Below are 20,112 nucleotides of genomic sequence, written 5' to 3' on the forward strand. Positions count from 1 at the left end.
CAAGAATGGGGAGTGGGTGGGTAGGGGAGCAGGGTGGGTACTGGGGACCTTGGGGATAGCATTTGAAATGTAAATGCAGTAAACATCTAATAAAAAAAATTTGATAAATATATAAATAAATAAATAAGCCAGTGAGATACCTTAGTGGGTAAGGATGCTTGCTGCTGAGACTGATAAGCTAAATTTAATCCCCAGAACCTAAATGATAAAAGGGGAGAACTGGCTCCCTCCCTCTGAACTCCATAGGCATATGACAGTATATGCGTGTCTCATACACACAAATTAAATAAGTGTGTAATAAATAAATGTGAAATAAATAAAGTATAAATACTTCCAGAATAAAGGGCAATATTTATGTATGTCTACATGGAATACCATCCAAGGCAGAAATCTTAGCATCCTTAATAGGAGAGGTACTTATTTTAAGATTACAGAAAACAAATCATTTATTACCATCTTCCTATTTTCCTATTTTAGTTTATGTATACAGCCTCCCATACCTTACATTTACGTTACCTGTATGAATTAGCATCTGCAAACACTCTACAGCATTGTGATAAGCTGCTTCATGAATTGGCATCCATCCCCTGTTATCAGCAACATCCACACTTCGGCCTTTTTTGAGCAATTTCCTTAGAATTTTAACATTGCCTTCTCTGGCAGCAAGTCCAACCGAAGAACATGTGTCTGAGTAAGCCTCTGTAAAATCCATGCTTTTGATTAGTCTATAAAACAAGGCAGAAAGACAATGCCACAGTCAGTAATATAATACTGAACGAGATATCAATCCACCACAGTGGACCTGTCTTGTATTTCTCACATGAGAAAATTAGAAAAACTTAGGTTTCGCAGCCTCTGATACAGTCTAACCGGTATGTCTCTCACATCAGTTCCTAGCAATTTTATTTAAAATATCAAGGGAGTTTTTACTGTTCTATCTTTCTCCCTCTGAAAATGTCTGTCAGATCTTTCCAGCAGGCTATGCATTCACATCACACCAAAGCACAAAGTCTACTGCTAAGAGCAGACCACCACTTGTGAATCTCATCTTACTACTCTTTGTAGGAAACAACTAAATCGCAAAGTCTTTTAAAATAAAAGGGAAGGATGGAATGGTGTTGCAGAAAAACAAGGATAACAAGGGATGTTTTCCTACTCGATAGTCCTTTCAAGAAGGGGATAAACACTCAGGAGCTCCATCCTTGTAAATGTCTCACTGAATGAAACCAGGAAAGCCAACAGACAGTAACCTTCATACATAAGTATCGGTGTGTCATCATAATCACCTCCCTTCAGAGCTCATTTCATGTTCTCTAGCAATCAAAGCCCAACAGAGATCTCAGTATAAGACTTGCAAACTAGTCACATATGTTGGGCTGAGATTCAGGATTCTTGGGGAATCCTGATGCCACAAGGAGTAACCTTCTCAGTCCTATTTCCATCCCAGTTTTCCTAATGGCCCTTGGGGGAGGAGGGTTTTCAGAAAATGCCAGCACATCTAACCCAACACTGATGAAAAATTTTCTAGATCCATATTCTAAGCAATTTATATAAAAAAAACGTTTAAGGAAAGACATTAAAAGCAAGCATAAAATAGATTCAATAATAAATTTAAACTTTAATAAATTTAAACTTATGCATAGTTACCTTTAAAATAAAACTTAAAACTGTAAATGTAGAAGTTCATTCTATAGCAAGCAAATTTCTAATGTCAGCTATGAATAAACTAATGTCTTCAGGTCAAATGCTCCATTAGAGTAAGTGAAGATATTTATCACCAAACACACATTAAAATTTTCAATTAACAGTTATTTTTTTAAGCACCAGTTATGTGATCAGCAATGAGGATTATATAGTCACACGGATACTATGTCAAGTTGTTTACAGTCTTATAGGAAGGATTAATAGTGATCCAACACAGAAAATGTACATTATGATATAAACTAAAATGAAAATCATATAAATTAAAGAAAAGTCTACTTCTACTTGGTGAGGGATATGAGTTGTCCCATACATAACAAATAACATTTCAAATGAGACAATAGGAAGAAGAGCATTATGAGACAAAAGGAAATTCATAAACAAAAAGGAGGTGAGTAAGCAAGGGGAAGGCATAATGAGTAAGCAAAACAGCTCACTTTGGAAGAAGGATCAGATAAACAAACAGCAGTAGCAAAATAAGACTACAGAGGTAGTTTAAGGCCATACTGGAGGATACTGAAACGCTAACCTATGCTGAACCTTGCTAGCTTCTTCCAAAAATAATTATATGTATATAAGAGAAAACAAATAATATGCTGATAATGTATTAAGTGTATTTGTTTAACAAAGGAAAATATATTTCTATCCCGAAAACACACATAAAGGTAAAACTATAATAATATTTGAAGAACACCACTTGGGCAAAAATACGTAGATATGATTACCTCTCCAATGTAATGGCTTCTCTCTTGGTTACAAATATTAGTGGATTCAAAACAATATATAATACCCTGAAAAAATAAGAGAACTTAGTATTATCTCTGGCTTTGTAAAAGGAAATCAAGTCCAGAAAAAAATAAGCTGTAAGGCCAGCAGCGTTCCTTTCCATCTCTAACACCGACTAGTCAACATAAGCCGTTTGTAAGACGTCACTTTTTATAACATCTACCTATTCTCTAGTGACTCCAGAATTATCTTAATTTTAAGGTAATTAAGGAAATTTGGAAATGATAGATATTTGATAATACAACTTTAATAATTTTCTTATATTTTAAAAGATATATGTAAAAGTATTTAGAAAAGTATTTAATAGTAAAAAGTTATAACACATGCACCTTACTCCAAATGCATTAACTGTTGGTAAATATTCATGACAAGTTTATGATGTAAGGTACATGAATAGTAGCTACACTTTCATAATTTACCTGTGTATCTTAATTTTTCCAAATAAGGAAAATATTTAAGAAAAATGACAGCAGCTTCTGGTCTGCACCAGTAACGGGCCAACTTGAGACTGAACTCGGTGGGCAGTCCCACGGTCTCCAGAGGACTCTACAACCCACAGGCGCGCTAGCATGCCAAGGATCTTAGGATCACTGGTGAGTGGAACACAACATCTATTTGAACAGAACCGGAGGTGCCTGGGGCCAGCTGGAGCACAGACACAAGAACCCAGCTCAGACAAGTGGCTCAGGTTCCTTTCGATTGGTGCAGGCCTATCTTGGTTTAGAACTCAGCTTAGATCCCCACAGTCCCCAGAGAAGGTACCACTTCCAGGTTCTCTAACACGCCCAGGATCTTAGGATCCCAGGATCCCAGGAGCTTGGTCACACCAGGATCTCAGTGTCTCAGAGGAAGCTTGACTGCCAAGAACTCTGACACACCCAGAATCTCAGCATCACAGGATTCCAGAATCACAGGATAACAAAGAAAGCTGTACTCTGACAAGTTCTGATTCAACTGGGATTACAGGAGGGACAGGCTCCAATCAGATATATCGAAGGGAGGGAGCACTTGAGATAATCAGATGGCAGGAGGCAAGCATAAGAACAGAAGCAAAAGAAAGCAAGGTTACAGAACCTTGCATCATCAGAACCCAACTCTCCCACCACAGCAAATCCGGGATACACCATCACACCAGAAGAGTAAGATATGGATCTACAGTCATTTCTCATGATGATGATGGAGGACTGTAAGAAGGACATAAATAACTCCTTTAATGAAATACAGGAGAACACAAACAAACAGGTGAGAGAATTGAACAAAATCAACCAGGATCTAAAAATGGAAGTAGAAAAAATAAAGAAATCACAAAGGGAGACAACTCTGGAAAGAGAAAACCTAGGAAAGAAGTCAGGAGACATAGATGCAAGCATATCAAACAGAATAGAAGAGATAGAAGAGGGAATCTGAGGTGCAGAAGATACCATAAAAAACATTGACACAACAATCAAAGAAAATGTGAAATGCAAAAAAGATACTAACCCAAAACATCCAGGAAATCCAGGACACAATGAGAAGACCAAACCTAAGGATAATAATAGGTATAGAAGAAAAGGAATATTTCCAACTTAAAGAGCCAGTAAATATCTTCAACAAAATTATAGAGGAAAACTTCCCCAACCTAAAGAAACAGATGACCATAAAACTACAAGAAGTATACAGAGCTCCACATAGACTAGATCAGAAAAGAAATTCCTCCCATCACATAATAATCAAAAAAACCAAATGCAAAAAACAAAGAAAGAATATTAAAAGCAGTAAGGGAAAAAGGTCATGTAACATATAAAGGCAGACCTATCAGAATTACAACTGAATTCTCCCCAGAGACTATGAAAGCCAGAAGATCCTGGGCAGATGTCATACAAACCATAAGAGAGCACAAATGCCAGCCCAGACTACAATACCCTGGACAAAATGGACAATTTTCTAGACAGATACCAGGTACCAAAGTTAAATCAGGATTAAATTAACAATCTAAACAGTCCCATATCCCCTAAAGAAATAGAAACACTCATTAATAATCTCCCAACCAAAAAAAGCCCAGGACCAGATGGCTTTAGTGCAGAGTTCTACCAGACCTTCAAAGAAGACCTAATAACAATACTCCTCAAACTACTCCACAAAAGAGAAGCAGGAGGTGCTCTACCCAATTCATTCTATGAAGCCACAATTACTCTGAAACCTAAACCACACAAAGACTTGACAAAGAAAGAGAATTTCAGACCAGTTCTCCTCATGAATACTGGAGCAAAAAAACTTAATAAAATTCTTACAAACTGAATCCATGAACACTTCAAAACAATCATCCATCAAGATTAAGTAGGCTTCATCCCAGGAATTCAGCGATGGTTCAATATATGGAAATTCATCAACATAATCCACTGTATAAATAAACTCAAAGACAAAAACCACATGATCATCTAATTAGATGCTGAGAAAGCACTTGACAAAATCCAAAACCCGTTCATGAGACAAGTCTTGGAAAGATCAGGAATTCAAGGCCCATACCTAAACATAATAAAAGCAATATACAGCAAACCAGTAGCCAACATCAAAGTAAATGGAGAGAGACTTGAAGCAATCCCACTAAAATCAGGGACTAGACNANGCNGCCCACTNTCTCCCTACCTATTCAATATAGTACTNGAAGTCCTAGCCAGAGCAATTAGACAACAAAAGGAGATCAAAGGNATACAAATTGGAAAGGAAGAAGTCAAAATATCACTATTTGCAGATGATATGATAGTATATATAAGTGACCCCAAAAATTCCACCAGAGAACTCCTAAACTGATAAACAACTTCAGAGAAGTAGCTGGATATAAAATTAACTGAAACAAATCAGTAGCCTTTCTCTACACAAAGGATAAACAGGCTGAAAAAGAAATTAGGGAAACAACATACTTCAAAATAGTCACAAATTATAAAAAATACTTTGGTGTGACTCTAATCTAAGCAAGTGAAAGATCTGTGTGATAAGAACTTCAAGTCTCTGAAGAAAGAAATCAAAGAAGATCTCAGAAGATGGAAAGATCTCCCATGTTCATGCATTGGCAGGATTAATACAGTAAAAATGGCTATCTTGCTATAAAAGCTATTTACCTATTCAATGCAATCTCCATCAAAATTTCAACTCAATTCTTCATCTGGAATAACAAAAAACCCAGGATAGGAAAAAGTATTCTCAACAACAAAGAACTTCTGCTGGAATCACCATCCCTGACCTCCAGTTGTACTACAGAGCGATTGTGATAAAAACTGCATGGTACTGGTACAAAGACAGACAGGCAGATCAGTGGAATCGAACTGAATACACAGAAGTGAACTCACACACCTATGGTCACTTGATCCTTGACAAAGGAGCTAAAACCATCCAGAGGAAAAAAGACACCATCTTCAACAAATGGTGCTGGCTCAACTGACAGTCAGCATTCAGAAAAATGTAAATTGGTCCATTCTTTTGTCCCTGTACAAAGCTCAAGTCTAAGTGGATCAAGGAACTCCATGTAAAACCAGAGACACTGTAACTTATAGAGGAGAAACTGGAGGAAAAGCCTCGAAGATATGGGCACAGGGGAAAAAAAAACCCTGAAGAGAACACCAATGGCTTGTGCTATAAGATCAAGAATCAACAAATGGCACCTTATAAAATTGCAAAGCTTCTGTAAGGCAAAGAACACTCTCAATAAGACAAAACGGCAACCAACAGATTGGGAAAAGAGCTTACTAATCCTAAATCTGATAGAGGGCTAATATCAAATATATACAAAGAACTCAAGAAGTTAGACTCCAGAAAACCAAATAACCCTATTAAAAAGTGGGGTACAGAGTTAAACAAAGAATTCTCAACTGAGGAATGCCGAATGGCTGAGAAGCACCTAAAAAAAAAAAATGTTAAACATCTTTAATCATTAGNNANNTGCAAATTAAAACAACCCTGAGATTCCACCTCACACCAGTCAGAATGGCTAAGATCAAAAACTCAGGTGACAGCAGATGCTGGCTAGGATTTGGAGAAAGAGGAACACTCCTCCATTGCTGGTGGCATTGTAAGCTGTTACAACTACTCTGGAAATCAGTTTGGTGGTTCCTCAGAACATTGACGTATTACTGTCTGAGGACCTAGCTTTACCACTCCTGGACATATACCCAGAAGATGCTCCAACTTGTAATAAGAACATATGCTCCACTATGTTCATAGCAGCCTTATTTATAATAGCCAGAAGCTGGAAAGAACCCAGATGTCCCTCAACAGAGGAATGGATACAGAAAATGTGGTGCATTTACACAATGGAGTACTATTGAGCAATTAAAAACAATGAATTCATGAAATTCTTAGACAAATGGATGGATCTGGAGGATATCATCCTAAGTGAGGTAACCCAATCACAATAGAACACACATGATATGCACTCAGTGATAAGTGGATATTAGCCCAGAAGCTCAGAATACCCAAGATACAATTTCCAAAACACATGAAACTCAAGAAGGAAGACCAAAGTGTGGACACTTCAATCCTTCTTAGAAGGGAGAACAAAATACCCATGGAAGGAGTTACGGAGAGAAGTTTCAGAGCACAGACTGAAGGCATGACCATCCAGAAACTGCCCCACCTGGGGATTCATCCCATAAACAACCACCAAACCCAGACATTATTGCAGAAGCCAACAAGAGCTTGCTGACAGGAGACTGATATAGCTGTCTCCTGAGACGCTCTGCCAGTGCCTGACTAATACAGAAGTGGATGCTCACAGCCATGGAGCACAGGGTCCCCAATGAAGGAGCTAGAAAAAGTACCTAAGGAGCTGAAGGGGTTTGCATCCCCACAGGAGGAACAACAATATGAACCAACCAGTAACCCCAGACCTCTTGGGACTAAACCACCAATCAAAGAAAACACATGGAGAGACTCATGTCTCTAGCTGCATATGTAACAGAGGATGGCCTAGTTGGTCCTCAATGGGAAGAGAGGTCCTTGGTCCTGTTTAGGTTCTATGCCCCAGTATAGGGGACTGCCTGGACCAGGAAGTGGGAGGGGGTGGGTTTGGGAGCAGGGGAAGATGGGAGAGGATAGGGGATTTTCAGAGGGGAAACTAGGAAAGGGGATAACTATTGAAATGTAAATAAAGAAAATATCTAATAGAAAAAAAAAAGAAAGAAAAATGACATCAAAGAGTTTAAGAAAAACAATTATGCCAAGCATTGTGAAACCACAACTTGTTATGTTATGGGTCTCATGCCCTCTTATGGTGTCTCTGAAGAGAGCAATGGTGGTGTACTCATATACATAAAATAAATAAATAAATCTAATATATACATTTTTTTCATTCTCTGAAGTTAGCATTCTCCTCTAGTATTGCTGAAGATCAAAAACAGAAATCCTCATAAATGGGCAATTGCCCAACATTTCTAGTCTTATACCTCCATAAAGAATCAGGATAGTTGAAGTGAGAAATAGCACTAACTCAACAGATGGTAGTATTTCTTAGAATGTTTGACCTCTTGGAGAGATGCATCAAACAAGTTTCTTCCTGGAAAAATGCAAATCCATGCCAAATTTTCTACAGTTTCTGTAGTTTCTGCTTCAACACTTTCAAAACCTGTATATGAGTTCAGTGTTAGGAACCTTTATCTAGAGTGTGTATTTTAAAAACCCCTATAATTTAAGCGGATTGTTTTGCTTCCTTACTATTTATATCACTATAGCAACATTTAGGACATCACCTTGCTTTTAGGTAGGGTGCCAATCAAAGACAAAAAACAAAGCTCTGGACTTTTTGGGGGTGGGGAGTGTGTATATATCACTTAATTTTTCAATTTTTGAGAAATTCAAATATATAATATAATCTTAAGAATACAAAGAACACAGCCCAAAGGAAGACTAAGAAAATATGTTTCCCAATAGTCACCAGTGGCTCTACATATTTTCCCACTAGTGTTTTTATCTAAAATTCAAGATGTTCTGCCATAGTTCTGCAAGAATAGAACTGTCTGATGGGGAGGCAATGAAAATACTTAAAGAGTTAAGAAGGAAACCCAGGAAAAACAATACATTTCTCCTCAACCATCCAAATTGTGTTCAGTAAAGAATATTCATTATCCTCAAAGTTTCTCATTAAACAAAACAGCACCAATTCATCTGAGAAAAGGGTTGTAAAATACAGCATTGTAAAAACCATTGGTGAAGTGTATGTAATGCAAGAGTGCGCCTGATCTCTGAGCTACAGAGATTAAAAATGTACATGACTGTTCTTTGAAGTTTAAATAAGTGGTAGGTTTCAAAAGTAGGAAAAATGGCTGAGGTGCCTATTTAACATCATAATAGACACTGACTGCCATGTTCTTCCTGCATCCTTCAGTTCTGATCTATTTCAGGACCCTCCTGCTGGCTTACCTCACCCCCTACTCTACACTTTTCCATCTCTAGGGCTGGGCTGACCTTCTACCAGCAGCCCTTTCTTACATAATCCAGCCAAATCCCCTTTGGGCCTCCTGCTGCACCTGGTTCCCTCTCTCATTTTTCTTTCCCTCCCTCTTCTCACATGGCATAGCTCAGTTTGGTCCTGTCCACTGTGAACTCTTCCAGATGCCTCTGTATAAAAACCTCTCTCCTCTATCATGCCTAGGCAGTCCCGTTCTTTTTCTCCCCCCCTGCCCCACCCCCACAATCTGATAAGCAACTTTCATTAGAATTCAGTTGCTTTGTCACAGAAATAAAACTACTGTTGTAAAAGTTTTGCTTCTATTTGAAAGGCAAAGGACAAAGGATTTGGTCATACAGATATTATACTTCCGGGATCTGCCACTCTGGCTGCTGTTCCATGTGGGCAACTAGCCAATTTTCAAAGCACAACAAAATGACTACGTGCTAATTGTGGTGCCCATACGTGTGTCCTCTAAGACAGGAGTCCTACCTTTTCCGCCTCTTTCAATTCTCACTAGAAAAAAAGGTGGGAGGAGTGCTGCTCGAACTTGAGAGTCATAAATCTCTAAAGAATTGTGGGTAATGTAGTCCCCTGCCTCCCATTCCCTACCCCCACCCCTCCCGCACCATAGAAGCTCTGAAAACCCAGTGTGCTTTGCGCCTCACATCAGGGGAAGCCAGCTCGCCTGGCACTGCCCCAGCAGCCGGTTACTCCCCTCGGTAGCAGTCTCGTTCTGAAGTCCGGGTGCCGGTCAGGGTCCAGAAAGATGTGGGTGTTTGGTTATGGGTCCCTCATCTGGAAGGTGGACTTCCCCTACCAGGACAAGCTGGTTGGTTACATCACAAACTACAGTCGGCGCTTCTGGCAAGGTAGCACTGACCACCGCGGGGTCCCAGGCAAGGTAAGGAGCCAGTGCCTCATGCCCAGTACCCAGCAGAGCACTGGAACAGGATAAAGCTCTCAACTTCATTGTCCACCTGCCCTTGCCTCTCTACAGAAGTGGACATCCTTAGGCCGCTTTAGAAACCAGTAATTAGTTTCTAAAGCAGAAGGCACAGGGAGCTCGCCCAAGGCTGAAGTGGTCAGGACAGCACCCTTATCGTGGCAACCTTTGCCACCCCACAAAATAAATAAAGTTGAATTTTCATGTCACCAGATGATCAGTGTGTAAATTCGTTGATGTCTATATTTTGCCAGGTTTTTACTGGACTGAATTTATATGTGCCTGTAAATTTCCAATTTATGTTTCCAATGTTTTAGTTTTAAAATGCCTAAGATCACGAAAGAAATAGTTTCCAGTCATTTCCAATTTTTATGCCCATGGTGATTATTTTAATTGAGAGGTATAAGCAAAGTTATGTGAGGTTTGCAGTTCGTTCTGAGTAATGAAGAGAAAAATCTCCATTACTTGACTGGTTCCTTCTCCATAGATTCTTAAATTATTAATGTAAATACAAATCATTTGATCTGTTTTTCAGTCCGGTCATATAAAGCATTCAGCTCTCTAGGGGTTCAGAGTGTTAGAAGCAGCTCACTATTTGCCTTGGCTGAAAAAAAAAAAAATCTGTGAAAAAAAAGTTAAACAAGAATGAAGTAACTAGTAACTTGTTTGGTTAACATCTAACCTTTGGAGTACTCATTTTGAATGTTTATGTGTTCTCTAACATACTCTTAAAATTAACCTAGTCTGCTGGTACAAATTTGTAATCCAAAAGAATATCACAAGTTCAATATTGGCCTGAACCTCAAGCTCAAAAACGAGTTTGGGAATATAGCTTAGTAGTGGAGTTCTTACCTAGCATGTGTAAGGCCCTGAGTTCAAATCCCAGCACCATTTTAAAAAATACTCTAAAGCAAAATATTCTGAAATACTGGAAACCAGGTATCAGAAGAGATTTTAGGAAAGGGAAAGATCACAGTTTGTACCTGCTCAAAGGATACAGGCTTTAAATCAGGAAAGGCATCTGAGTTAGAATCATTCTCACCACAGTTTGTCAATTTAGAATTAAGGTAGACTTTCCTGGCCTAGTGGAACCCAAATAGAGGACCAATGTTTATTTTCATCAACAGAAATACCATAACCAAATTACCAAGACTACTATAAAACAATATTTAAAATACTAAAGAATTAAAATAAATAAAATGCCTTTTAGGTATCAACGTATACATATATACCATAGGTTTTCATTTTAATGACCAAACATTAAACAGGCAGGTATGTGGTTATGACTGCATATTTTACAACATAGGCTCAATCAAAGGGTATCTTTCTTACATAACACATGAAGATATGTTTACTGTCAAGCAGACTGCTGCTAAAAAAAAAAAAAAATCATCTAATCAATACAATATTTCTTTAAAAGTCCATGGTTTGTTTTCAGATTTTGTTGTTGTCTGTGGTGGTGGTGCTGTTTGTGTATATCATTTTTAAAAAGTAGGGCCAAAGACTCCAGCATAACGGTATATGCCTTTAATGCCAGCACTTGGGAGGCAGAGGCATGTGGATCTCTGAGTTGAGGCCAGAGCTACATAGTTAAGACCCTGTCTTTGGGAAGATGGGGTCAATGGTTCTTTAAAAGGAAAAGATAAATTTTTTAAATTATATTTTTAATTAGGCCAGTGATGTAGCTCATCAAGTAAAGGACAGAACTGACTCCTACAAGGTATCCTCTGACCTCATACACAGGCCATGGCACAGGTGTGTACATATAAAGTAAATAAATGTTTTTTTTAAAAAGTAATAAGAGATCTATAAAAGCCAATGTTTCTTTGTGCTTCAGCTTACTAAGACTTATAGGGAGATACATTGGCTAATAGTTTTACACCTTTCATTTCAAAATAACAATGAGGAAAACATTCATCCTAGAAAATTAACAGAACTATTTAGCACTAAATATATTCCTTTCCCACCCCCCGCCCCCTTGGTTTTTCAAGGCATGGTTTCTCTGTGTAGCCCTGGCTGTCCTGGAACTCACTCTGTAGACCAGGCTGGCATCAAACTCAGAAATCCGCCTGCCTCTGCCTCCCAAGTGCTGGAATTAAAGCTGTGTGCCACCACTGCCCAGCACTAAATATATTTCAAATACAGTATTCTGTTAAAGAACTAGACAAAACATCCTAACTTGATTTCACATTTGTCTAAATGTAACTATCTGGACAAAAATATAAAAGAATATTCCAGAACTATTCAGCAACTTGGAATGACTCAGATAATTCTTAGGATATAAACTGTATTTTTACAAAAGTATGTACCCAGTAAGTTAGTTATAAGAATGGCAGCTATACAGATGTAAGGCTTGTTTCATATAGCGTAGTAGAGAGAATTGTTTGCTTGAATTTCTTCATTAAACTTTAATTTCTTCCTAGGTTTCTGTTTATTTTTAGAGACAGTCTCACTATGTACTTCTGGGTGGCACAGAAGTCACTTTGAAGGTCAAACTGACCTCAGACTCAGAGACCCAACTTTCTCTGCCTCCCAGAATGCAGGGGATAAAGGCCTGTGCCACCATACCTAGTTTCGAAATTTACTTAAGTATATCTGTATCACAAAAATGACTGTTTTTTCAACAAAGGAAAGATTTGACTTAAGAGAATTTTCTCCAAAATTATAACTGCAAAAAAGGAAGGTTGTTTTATTTTGTTTTGTTTGCTATAGGGTCTTGTATAGCCCAAGCTGTTTTGAAACTTGCTATATAGCATACATGACCATGAATTCCTGGTTCTCCTTTCTCCAACTTCCACGTACTCTAGAGTAAAAGTGTATGTCGTCTCACACACACACACCTGGCAAAGGAATAATTTTAATTTGAAAAATCAGGAATACTTACTAAATCCTTAACTTTCCTAGATTAAAAGCATTCCTCATCATCCAATAAAAACACCAATCATAACTTATTAATAAAACAACTCCCAATCCTATTCAGTTTTAAAGACCTCTTCTTACCCACAGATGCTGATGCACACTTGTAATCATTGAATTGAGGAGGCTGAGGCAAGAGGATTGCCATTTGTGGCCAGCCTTGGCTACACAGCAAGACACTGTTTTATCTCAAAAATGAGGAAGGAAAAGAAAGTGACAACATGTAGCTCATCTAATGTTAACCCTACTACCACACAAACTGGGGTGTGAAAAAAACCTCACTCCTATTCTCAGGAGGTAGAGGTGGTACATCAGAAGTTAGTTCTAAATCATCCGTAGCTATACTGTGAATAGCTGGCAAGCCTGAGCTACACAAGCTTCTATCTTTAAAAAATAAATAAATAAACTAAGAAAAGAAACCTTTCTTCAGTTTCAGTGCTCCCTTATTAAAAAAAATTGAGAAACATGTACTGTTTTTCAAAACTGTTCAAAGATATGACAGTAAGAGTTATATAAAAAGAGTTTTTGAGTTTTGAATTTTTATTTTATATTAATATCTGTTAGTACATTTATAATAATTTCATATTTCATACACACATGTATGCATCTTGATCATAGTGTCCCCCTATTACCTTTTCTCCTCTTGTCTTTTCCCACTCCTGCTCATCCCTGCCCTCTTGTTCAAATTGAACTTTTCATTAGTGTTGTTTAGTAGGTGCATGAGTGAGGGTTTATTGCAAAAGCATGCAACTTTTAAGTAGATTCATAACTGAAGAAAGACTCTGTCCCAGCAACCATTGGGACATTCATGAGCCCCTCCCTACTTGGTCAATAGATGCTCGTGGGAACATAAGCCACCCTTCTACACAACAGAATATTGGTGTGCCCAGTTACGGGCAAGCCAGGGAAAAGTAATTAGAGCTGATGTGAGTGTAGAGTTTAGAGACCACTTTATGCCTAGCAGAGTTCCATAATACTCCATTCCTCCTTTCTTTGATTCTACTTTGTCTCTGGTTCCTCCTTTTTTTTTTTTTTTTTTTTTTTGTGATGTCCTTTAAGCTTGGTGGTACAGACCAAAAAAATAGTCATTTTTTTTTTTTTCCACTCAGTATCATCAGTCTCAGCAGTAACTTCCACTCACTGCACAAAGAAAATTTTGGAACCAAAGCTGACTACAGTAGTTACCTATGGGTACAGACATAAATGTTTAGAAGGTACTTTGAGAGGCACAAAATTTCAATTTAGTAAGCTAATCATAAATATTTCCCCACTATTGCCTGTGTCCATGTCTCTCACAGGCTCTCACCTAGGTTTAAAGTTCCAGGCATGAATTGAATCCTGAGAAGTGGTCCTCAAAACGAAGTAGAAAGTAGTTCATTGTCCCCATAACAGCCACTATCAATGCCGTGGGCTCATTTTGATTGAGAGGTCAGTAGTGTTGCATGTAGGGTCCAAAGCTGATTTTTAAGATATTTTCTTTATTTACATTTCAAATGTTATCCCCTTTCCTAGTTTCCCCTCTGAAAATCCCCTATCCCCTTCCCCCTCCCCCTGCTCCCCAACCTACCCACCCCCAATATACCTTGTTGAGAAAGGTAGGAAAGAATGGGGTTCCTAGTTTAGCAAAGCACCTTTAGTTTTATTCTATATAATAGCACAACCTTGAAAGATTTAAAGCCAGAAAGCTATTCTTGGCTCTCACTGGACTAGGAGGAAGCAAAATCAGAAGCAGGCAGAGAAATCTCTAAGGAGACAATAGACTGATAGAAAAGAACCAAACGGGGTGAAGAGATGCCTCTGAGACTCATACTGTTCTTGAAGAGCACCCAAGTTCAGTTCTCAACACTTAACAATAGGCAGCAAGCACACACCTGTAACTCCAGCTCCCGGAGGGATCTTCTGCCCTCTTCTGGCCTCACATGCAAATGCCCCCACAGACAGAGTTTTTAAAATATTTACTTATTTATGGGGGGAGAGGAGTGTACATACACATAATTTTAAAAGACAAAACTATCAAGAATTGGATTAGCTGGGCAGAGGGGAAATGAGCTGAAATATAAAATGTGTCACCCTCGCTGCAGGTATTTCTTACTCTGCACTCTTATTTCTTCCTCCTTCCATTTTAACCACTGTACATTTTACCAATATGATATTCCCCAAATACTTCTTATCATAGCAATCACCTGCTACCCAAGTGCTACAGGTTTTAATTTCTAATTTCTCTCACATTTTAATGGCTTCTTGTTTCCATTGTTCCAATAACTTCAAGTTAGTGTTTTCACAAGTCTGCCTTTGTTTTTTTAGCCCAAGGTTCAAGATAGGCAAGTATCTATTTGTACTACTAACTGCACCTCCACTCCCTCAACTCTGCCCTCTCGCTTTACAAATCTGACTCTGTGCGATCTCCAGTCATCTTTCTGAATTGTCTCTCTTACATGGGGGAACCCTCTGCTACAAACAGCATTCTCTGGAGGCTGAAACAATGTTCACCAGGAATTCAAGGCGAGCCTGTATACACAGTGAGTTCAAGACCAGCCCAGGCTACACACTGAAAACTATCTGAAAAGAACAATTGATTAATTAATTAGAATATAATTAATTAAAATGCACTTAGTCTACTATAGTCCTGCCAGGTAATGTCTTGTTTAAGAACAGATTAAGAAAAAAACAAAAACAAAAACAAACAAAACAAACAAACAAAACAAACAATTCTAAGCGAGGCTTGGTGGGCATGCTTATAAGCCTAGCATTTGAGAGGTAAAAGCAGGAGAAGCAAGAGTTTAAACCAAGCCTTAGCTGCATAGCCAATTTGCGGCCACTCTAGGCTACATGAGACTTTCTCTCAAAAACTAGTAAATAGATGACAGGTAGACAGATACAATGATCAATCTAGTATAAGCCTCTAAATAAGTCAATGAAACTTATTTATAAGGGCCTAAAAACAGTTAACTTGAAGCACCCTATGGCATAAATACTAAAGTAAAGGTACCTCATAACTACAGGTAAAAACCACTCATTCATTCATACCTGAGATCTAAGTATAACCTAGTAGTGGTTCTGAAAGCATGACCCTAAGAGTTTCATTAACCTAGATAGCATGCTATTATAAATACCTATTATAAGGGTCCAGACCTATAGAATCAGATCTGTTAGATGTGCAATGCTTTAACCCACTCCCTTAGACATATGTAGTAGAGCTTTATTCTATGACAAGTTGCTAATGTTTAGTTATTTAATGAACTTTAATTTGGGGGAAAAAAAAAACACCCACTTTTGTCTACCTTTTTCAAAACAGCCTGGAAGAGTTGTGACCCTTGTTGAAGATCCTGGGGTATGATATACCTTTTTTTTTTTTTTTTTTTTACATAGTTCTAATTAAATAAAACGTTAGCTCTGTATTTTCATAATCAGTGAAATTTTATTAGTCATCACAGAAAATTTGAATTAAACGAAGTCTGGAACTCTTTTCTGTATTGGTTTTGGGGGGTTATTTTTTATTTATTCTCTCTCTATATATTATATCCAGACCAGTTTCCCCTTCCTCCTTTCCTTCCACATCCTCTCTCCCCCAATCCACCTCTCTTCCATTACCCTTCAGAAAAGGACAGGCTTCCCAAGGACATCAACCAAACAGGGCATATCAGGTTGCAGTAAGATTAGGCATCTTCCCTAAGCAGGACAAGACAACCCAGTAGGGGAAAAAGGGTCCTAAAAGCAGGCAAAAGAGTCAGAGACAGCCCTGCTGGTACTGTTAGGAAGTCTAAGCTACCCAATTATAACAGATAAAACATGAGTTTGACCTAGGTTTTACGTTTTGTTTGGTTGTTCAGGTTTGGTGGTTTGGGGTTTTCAAGACAGGGGTTCTCTGTATAGTCCTGACTGTCCTGGATTAAAAGCATGCACCACCACCACCCACTACCTGGTTTCCTTTCTGTACCAATGGGAAAGTTACAATCAGAACTTAAAAAGCAACAAAATACAACCAAATTATATGTAATCTCCTTTTCACAACTTTCTAAGTGAGTCTGATGACTGAGAATTTTGTGATCCTCTTTAACAGTAATGGGAACAGGCTCCATGTATCCAGAGTATGTATGACTAAGAATCAAAAGCACTCTAGAAACTTGCCTGGAATCAGGTATTTTTCAGTAAAAACAAAAATGTCTAACTGATTTTATAAACAGCGCTTGTGATTCTGAAACGAGTCTGAAGCACTCAAAACTTCATGGACAGTACCCAGTCTCTTTAAAGTTGGGGAAAAAATTATACAAAACAGAAACCAAGCAGCGCCAGTACGGCCACCTGCCTATAATCAGCAAGCTAAGGAAGAAGAATGAAAAGGTCAAGGCCAGCCTTGTTCAAAATGCTAGTTCTTATCTGAAAATTAAAAAAAAAAAAAAAGAAGAAGAAGAAGAAGAAGGTGGTAAACATTAGTACCATTAATTAGTCTTGATTACAAAATGCTTTCAACAGTTTATAGTGGGAAAGCCATCTAAAAGTACTTTATCCTCAAACCAATGACTGGAACTCCTAGTGAGCAAATGGCACCTTTCTTCCACAGAATTTAATGATCAGTGAACACTTGATATTAGCTTAAAAATGAGACCTAATATAAACTTTTGTTGGAAGGGACTTGCTGTGCTTGATACAAATCAATTACTTATTCAAAATAAAGCATTTTATTTACTTATTAAAAAAATGTCATTTTAGAGGCCCCCAACACACATACAGTAGAGGGAGGACTGCTGGATCTGTGTTTATTCAGGGATGATGTATCTAACCCTCGAGAGACTGGAGGCCCCAGGGAGTTTAGAGGTCAAGTGGGGTGGGGCATGGGGATATCCACTTGGAGACAGAGGGATGGGGAGGAGGTATGGGATGTGGAAAACTCAGAGGGTGAATGAGCAGACTCATAAAATAGGGAGTGTAAAAAAAAAAATCAATCAATCAATCAAAAAAAGCATTTTAAAAGCTGTTTTTCTTAATCTACCACTTTGAGGCACATTAAAACAAAACTTCATTGACTTCTAAGACTATTAGATATCTTAGGTCATTAGACTATTAGATATCTTAGGTCATAAATTATCTGCACCTACTTTGATAGCCTTATAAATACAAAACAGTGTATTCTTTTCATTTTTCATCAGGGCAGTGTATGGGGTGTTGCTTACAAACTACCAGTAGGAAAAGAAGAGGAAGTAAAAACATACCTTGACTTCAGAGAGAAAGGAGGCTACAGAACTACGACAGTCATTTTTTATCCGAAAGATTCAACAACAAAACCATTCAGTGTTTTGCTCTACATTGGAACATGTGACAATCCTAACTATCTTGGCCCTGCACCTCTGGAAGACATTGCTGAACAAATTTTTAATGCATCTGGTCCAAGTGGAAGAAATACAGAATATCTTTTTGAACTTGCAGATTCTATTAGGAAACTTGTGCCAGAAGATGCAGACGAGCATCTCTTCTCTTTGGAAAAATTAGTAAAGGAACGCTTAGAAGGAAAATAGAACCTCATTTGCATACAGAGTCACCAACTCAACTAAAGAGGCAAGAGTTTTAGTCTTCAGAAAATAACATCAGTACAGAACAGCATGTTTTAGACATTGTTACTTGAAGATCTTACTATTTAATACTGTAATTGGAATATCATCTAAATTTATGACTTATTTGCAAGTGTCCTGAAACATATCTAAAAGATTTTCATAATGGGAAAGAATTCATGTTGTACAAGTGATTTCCTAATTATATTACATTTCAACATTTGTTCATTAGAAATACAGGTGTCAATTAACTTCCTGCTTCTATTAGAATAACCATGGTTTATTGTATATAAGTTTAAAATAATGTTATTAGAAATATATAAGAGGTAAGGTTCCAGCACTGATTATTAATATTCCTAGTTATTTAGAATTAAGTAAACCTCAAATTTTGACCAAAAGAAATTGTACTTTTCTTTTAATATAAATTATCCCTTTGGGATTATAATGTGCTTTCTATTCCTTTGGGGTAAAAAGGTATTTTATAAGAAAGAAAAACTATATAGAGCTATATATATATCAATCCACTAATGATAATGATATTTACTTTGTATTTATTTCATAATGAAACTTTAAAATAAAAGATAGATTTTCTGGTGGAAATAATAAAAGTTGTGTTTAAATCACGTTTTATAATTATAATTTCTCTAAGTAGTGTCATTTCTGATTATAGGCTATATTTTTTTCTTATTTATATCTTGTCACATAAATAAAAGCATCAACTATTTATGTGGCTACATAATCAGGAAGCTAATTCATAAATTATTTAACTTCATAAAATTATCCTTGATTTTTTTTTCTTTTAAATTGGTTATTTATTTACTTTAGCTCCCCACTGCAGCTTCCCTTCCCTCTCCTCCCAGTCCTTCCCTCTCATCTCTCCTCCCCTTACTCCTCATAAAAAGAAGAGGCTTCCCATGTATATCACCTGGCCTTGGCATAGCAAGTTGCAGTAAAATTAGGCACATTTTCTATTGTGGATAGACTAGGCAGCCCAATTAGGGGGAAGAAATCTAAAGGCATGCAATGTAGTCAAAGACAGCCCCTGCTCCCACTTTTGGAGTCCCACATGAAGAACCAGTTGCACAACTGTTACATATGTGCAGAGGGCCTAGATCAGTCCCCCACATGCTTTCTGGTTGGCAGTTCAATCTCTATGAGCCCCTATTGTGCCAAGGTTGATTTTGTAGGTTTTCCTGTGGTGTCTGACACCTTTTGCTCCTTCAGTCCTGCTCCTTCTTCCACAGGATTCCCCAAGCTCTACTTAATGTTTGGCTGTGGCTCTCTGCATCAGTTTCCATCAGTTGATAGATAAAACTTCTCTGATGACATTTATGCTAGGTTCATAGCTGCAAGTATAGCAGAATACCAAAAACAGTCTTAGGAGTGGGCACCCTCTCATGACATGGGTCTCAAGGTGAGCTAGACATTGGTTGGTCATTCCCTCAAATTCTGTTCCATCTTTTACCCCTGGACATCTTGTTGGCAGGAAAAATTGAGGATATGAGGCCTTGTGGCTGGGTTGGTGTTCCAGTCCTTCCATTAGAGTATTGCCTGGTTACAATAGATGACTGGTTCAGGACCCATATGCCCCATTGCTAAGAGTCATCCTAATAGGTCCTGAGTTTCCCTTGTCCTATCTCATGAGATGCTTCCCTCCCAATCCAGTTCTCTCTCCCAGTACTCTCTCCCTCTGTCCTCTCCCAAATTTGTCCCTCTTGTTCTCATTCCCCATCCTCTCTCCCACCTAGTCCCATCCCATCTACCCCAGATTTCTTATCTATTTCCCGTCCTCACTGAGA

The 20,112-nt window shown here is 38.0% G+C and overlaps 1 protein-coding gene across 2 annotated transcripts; it reads left to right on the forward strand.

Moving 5' to 3' along the window:
• Nucleotides 1-9,561: 9,561 nt before the first annotated feature.
• Nucleotides 9,562-18,952, forward strand: Chac2 (ChaC cation transport regulator homolog 2). 2 transcript variants are annotated; one of them, XM_021211057.1, is made up of 3 exons: nt 9,562-9,809; nt 16,063-16,098; nt 17,915-18,952. In XM_021211057.1, exons 1-3 carry the CDS (start codon nt 9,675-9,677, stop codon nt 18,278-18,280), a joined length of 537 nt encoding a protein of 178 aa, XP_021066716.1. In that variant the 5' UTR covers nt 9,562-9,674; the 3' UTR covers nt 18,281-18,952. The 2 variants fall into 2 exon arrangements, with proteins under 2 accessions (XP_021066716.1, XP_021066717.1); XM_021211058.1 differs by lacking the exon at nt 16,063-16,098.
• Nucleotides 18,953-20,112: the final 1,160 nt, after the last annotated feature.

Source organism: Mus pahari, chromosome 13 (genome assembly GCF_900095145.1).
Source record: "Mus pahari chromosome 13, PAHARI_EIJ_v1.1, whole genome shotgun sequence".
NCBI classification, from domain to species: Eukaryota; Metazoa; Chordata; class Mammalia; order Rodentia; family Muridae; genus Mus; species Mus pahari.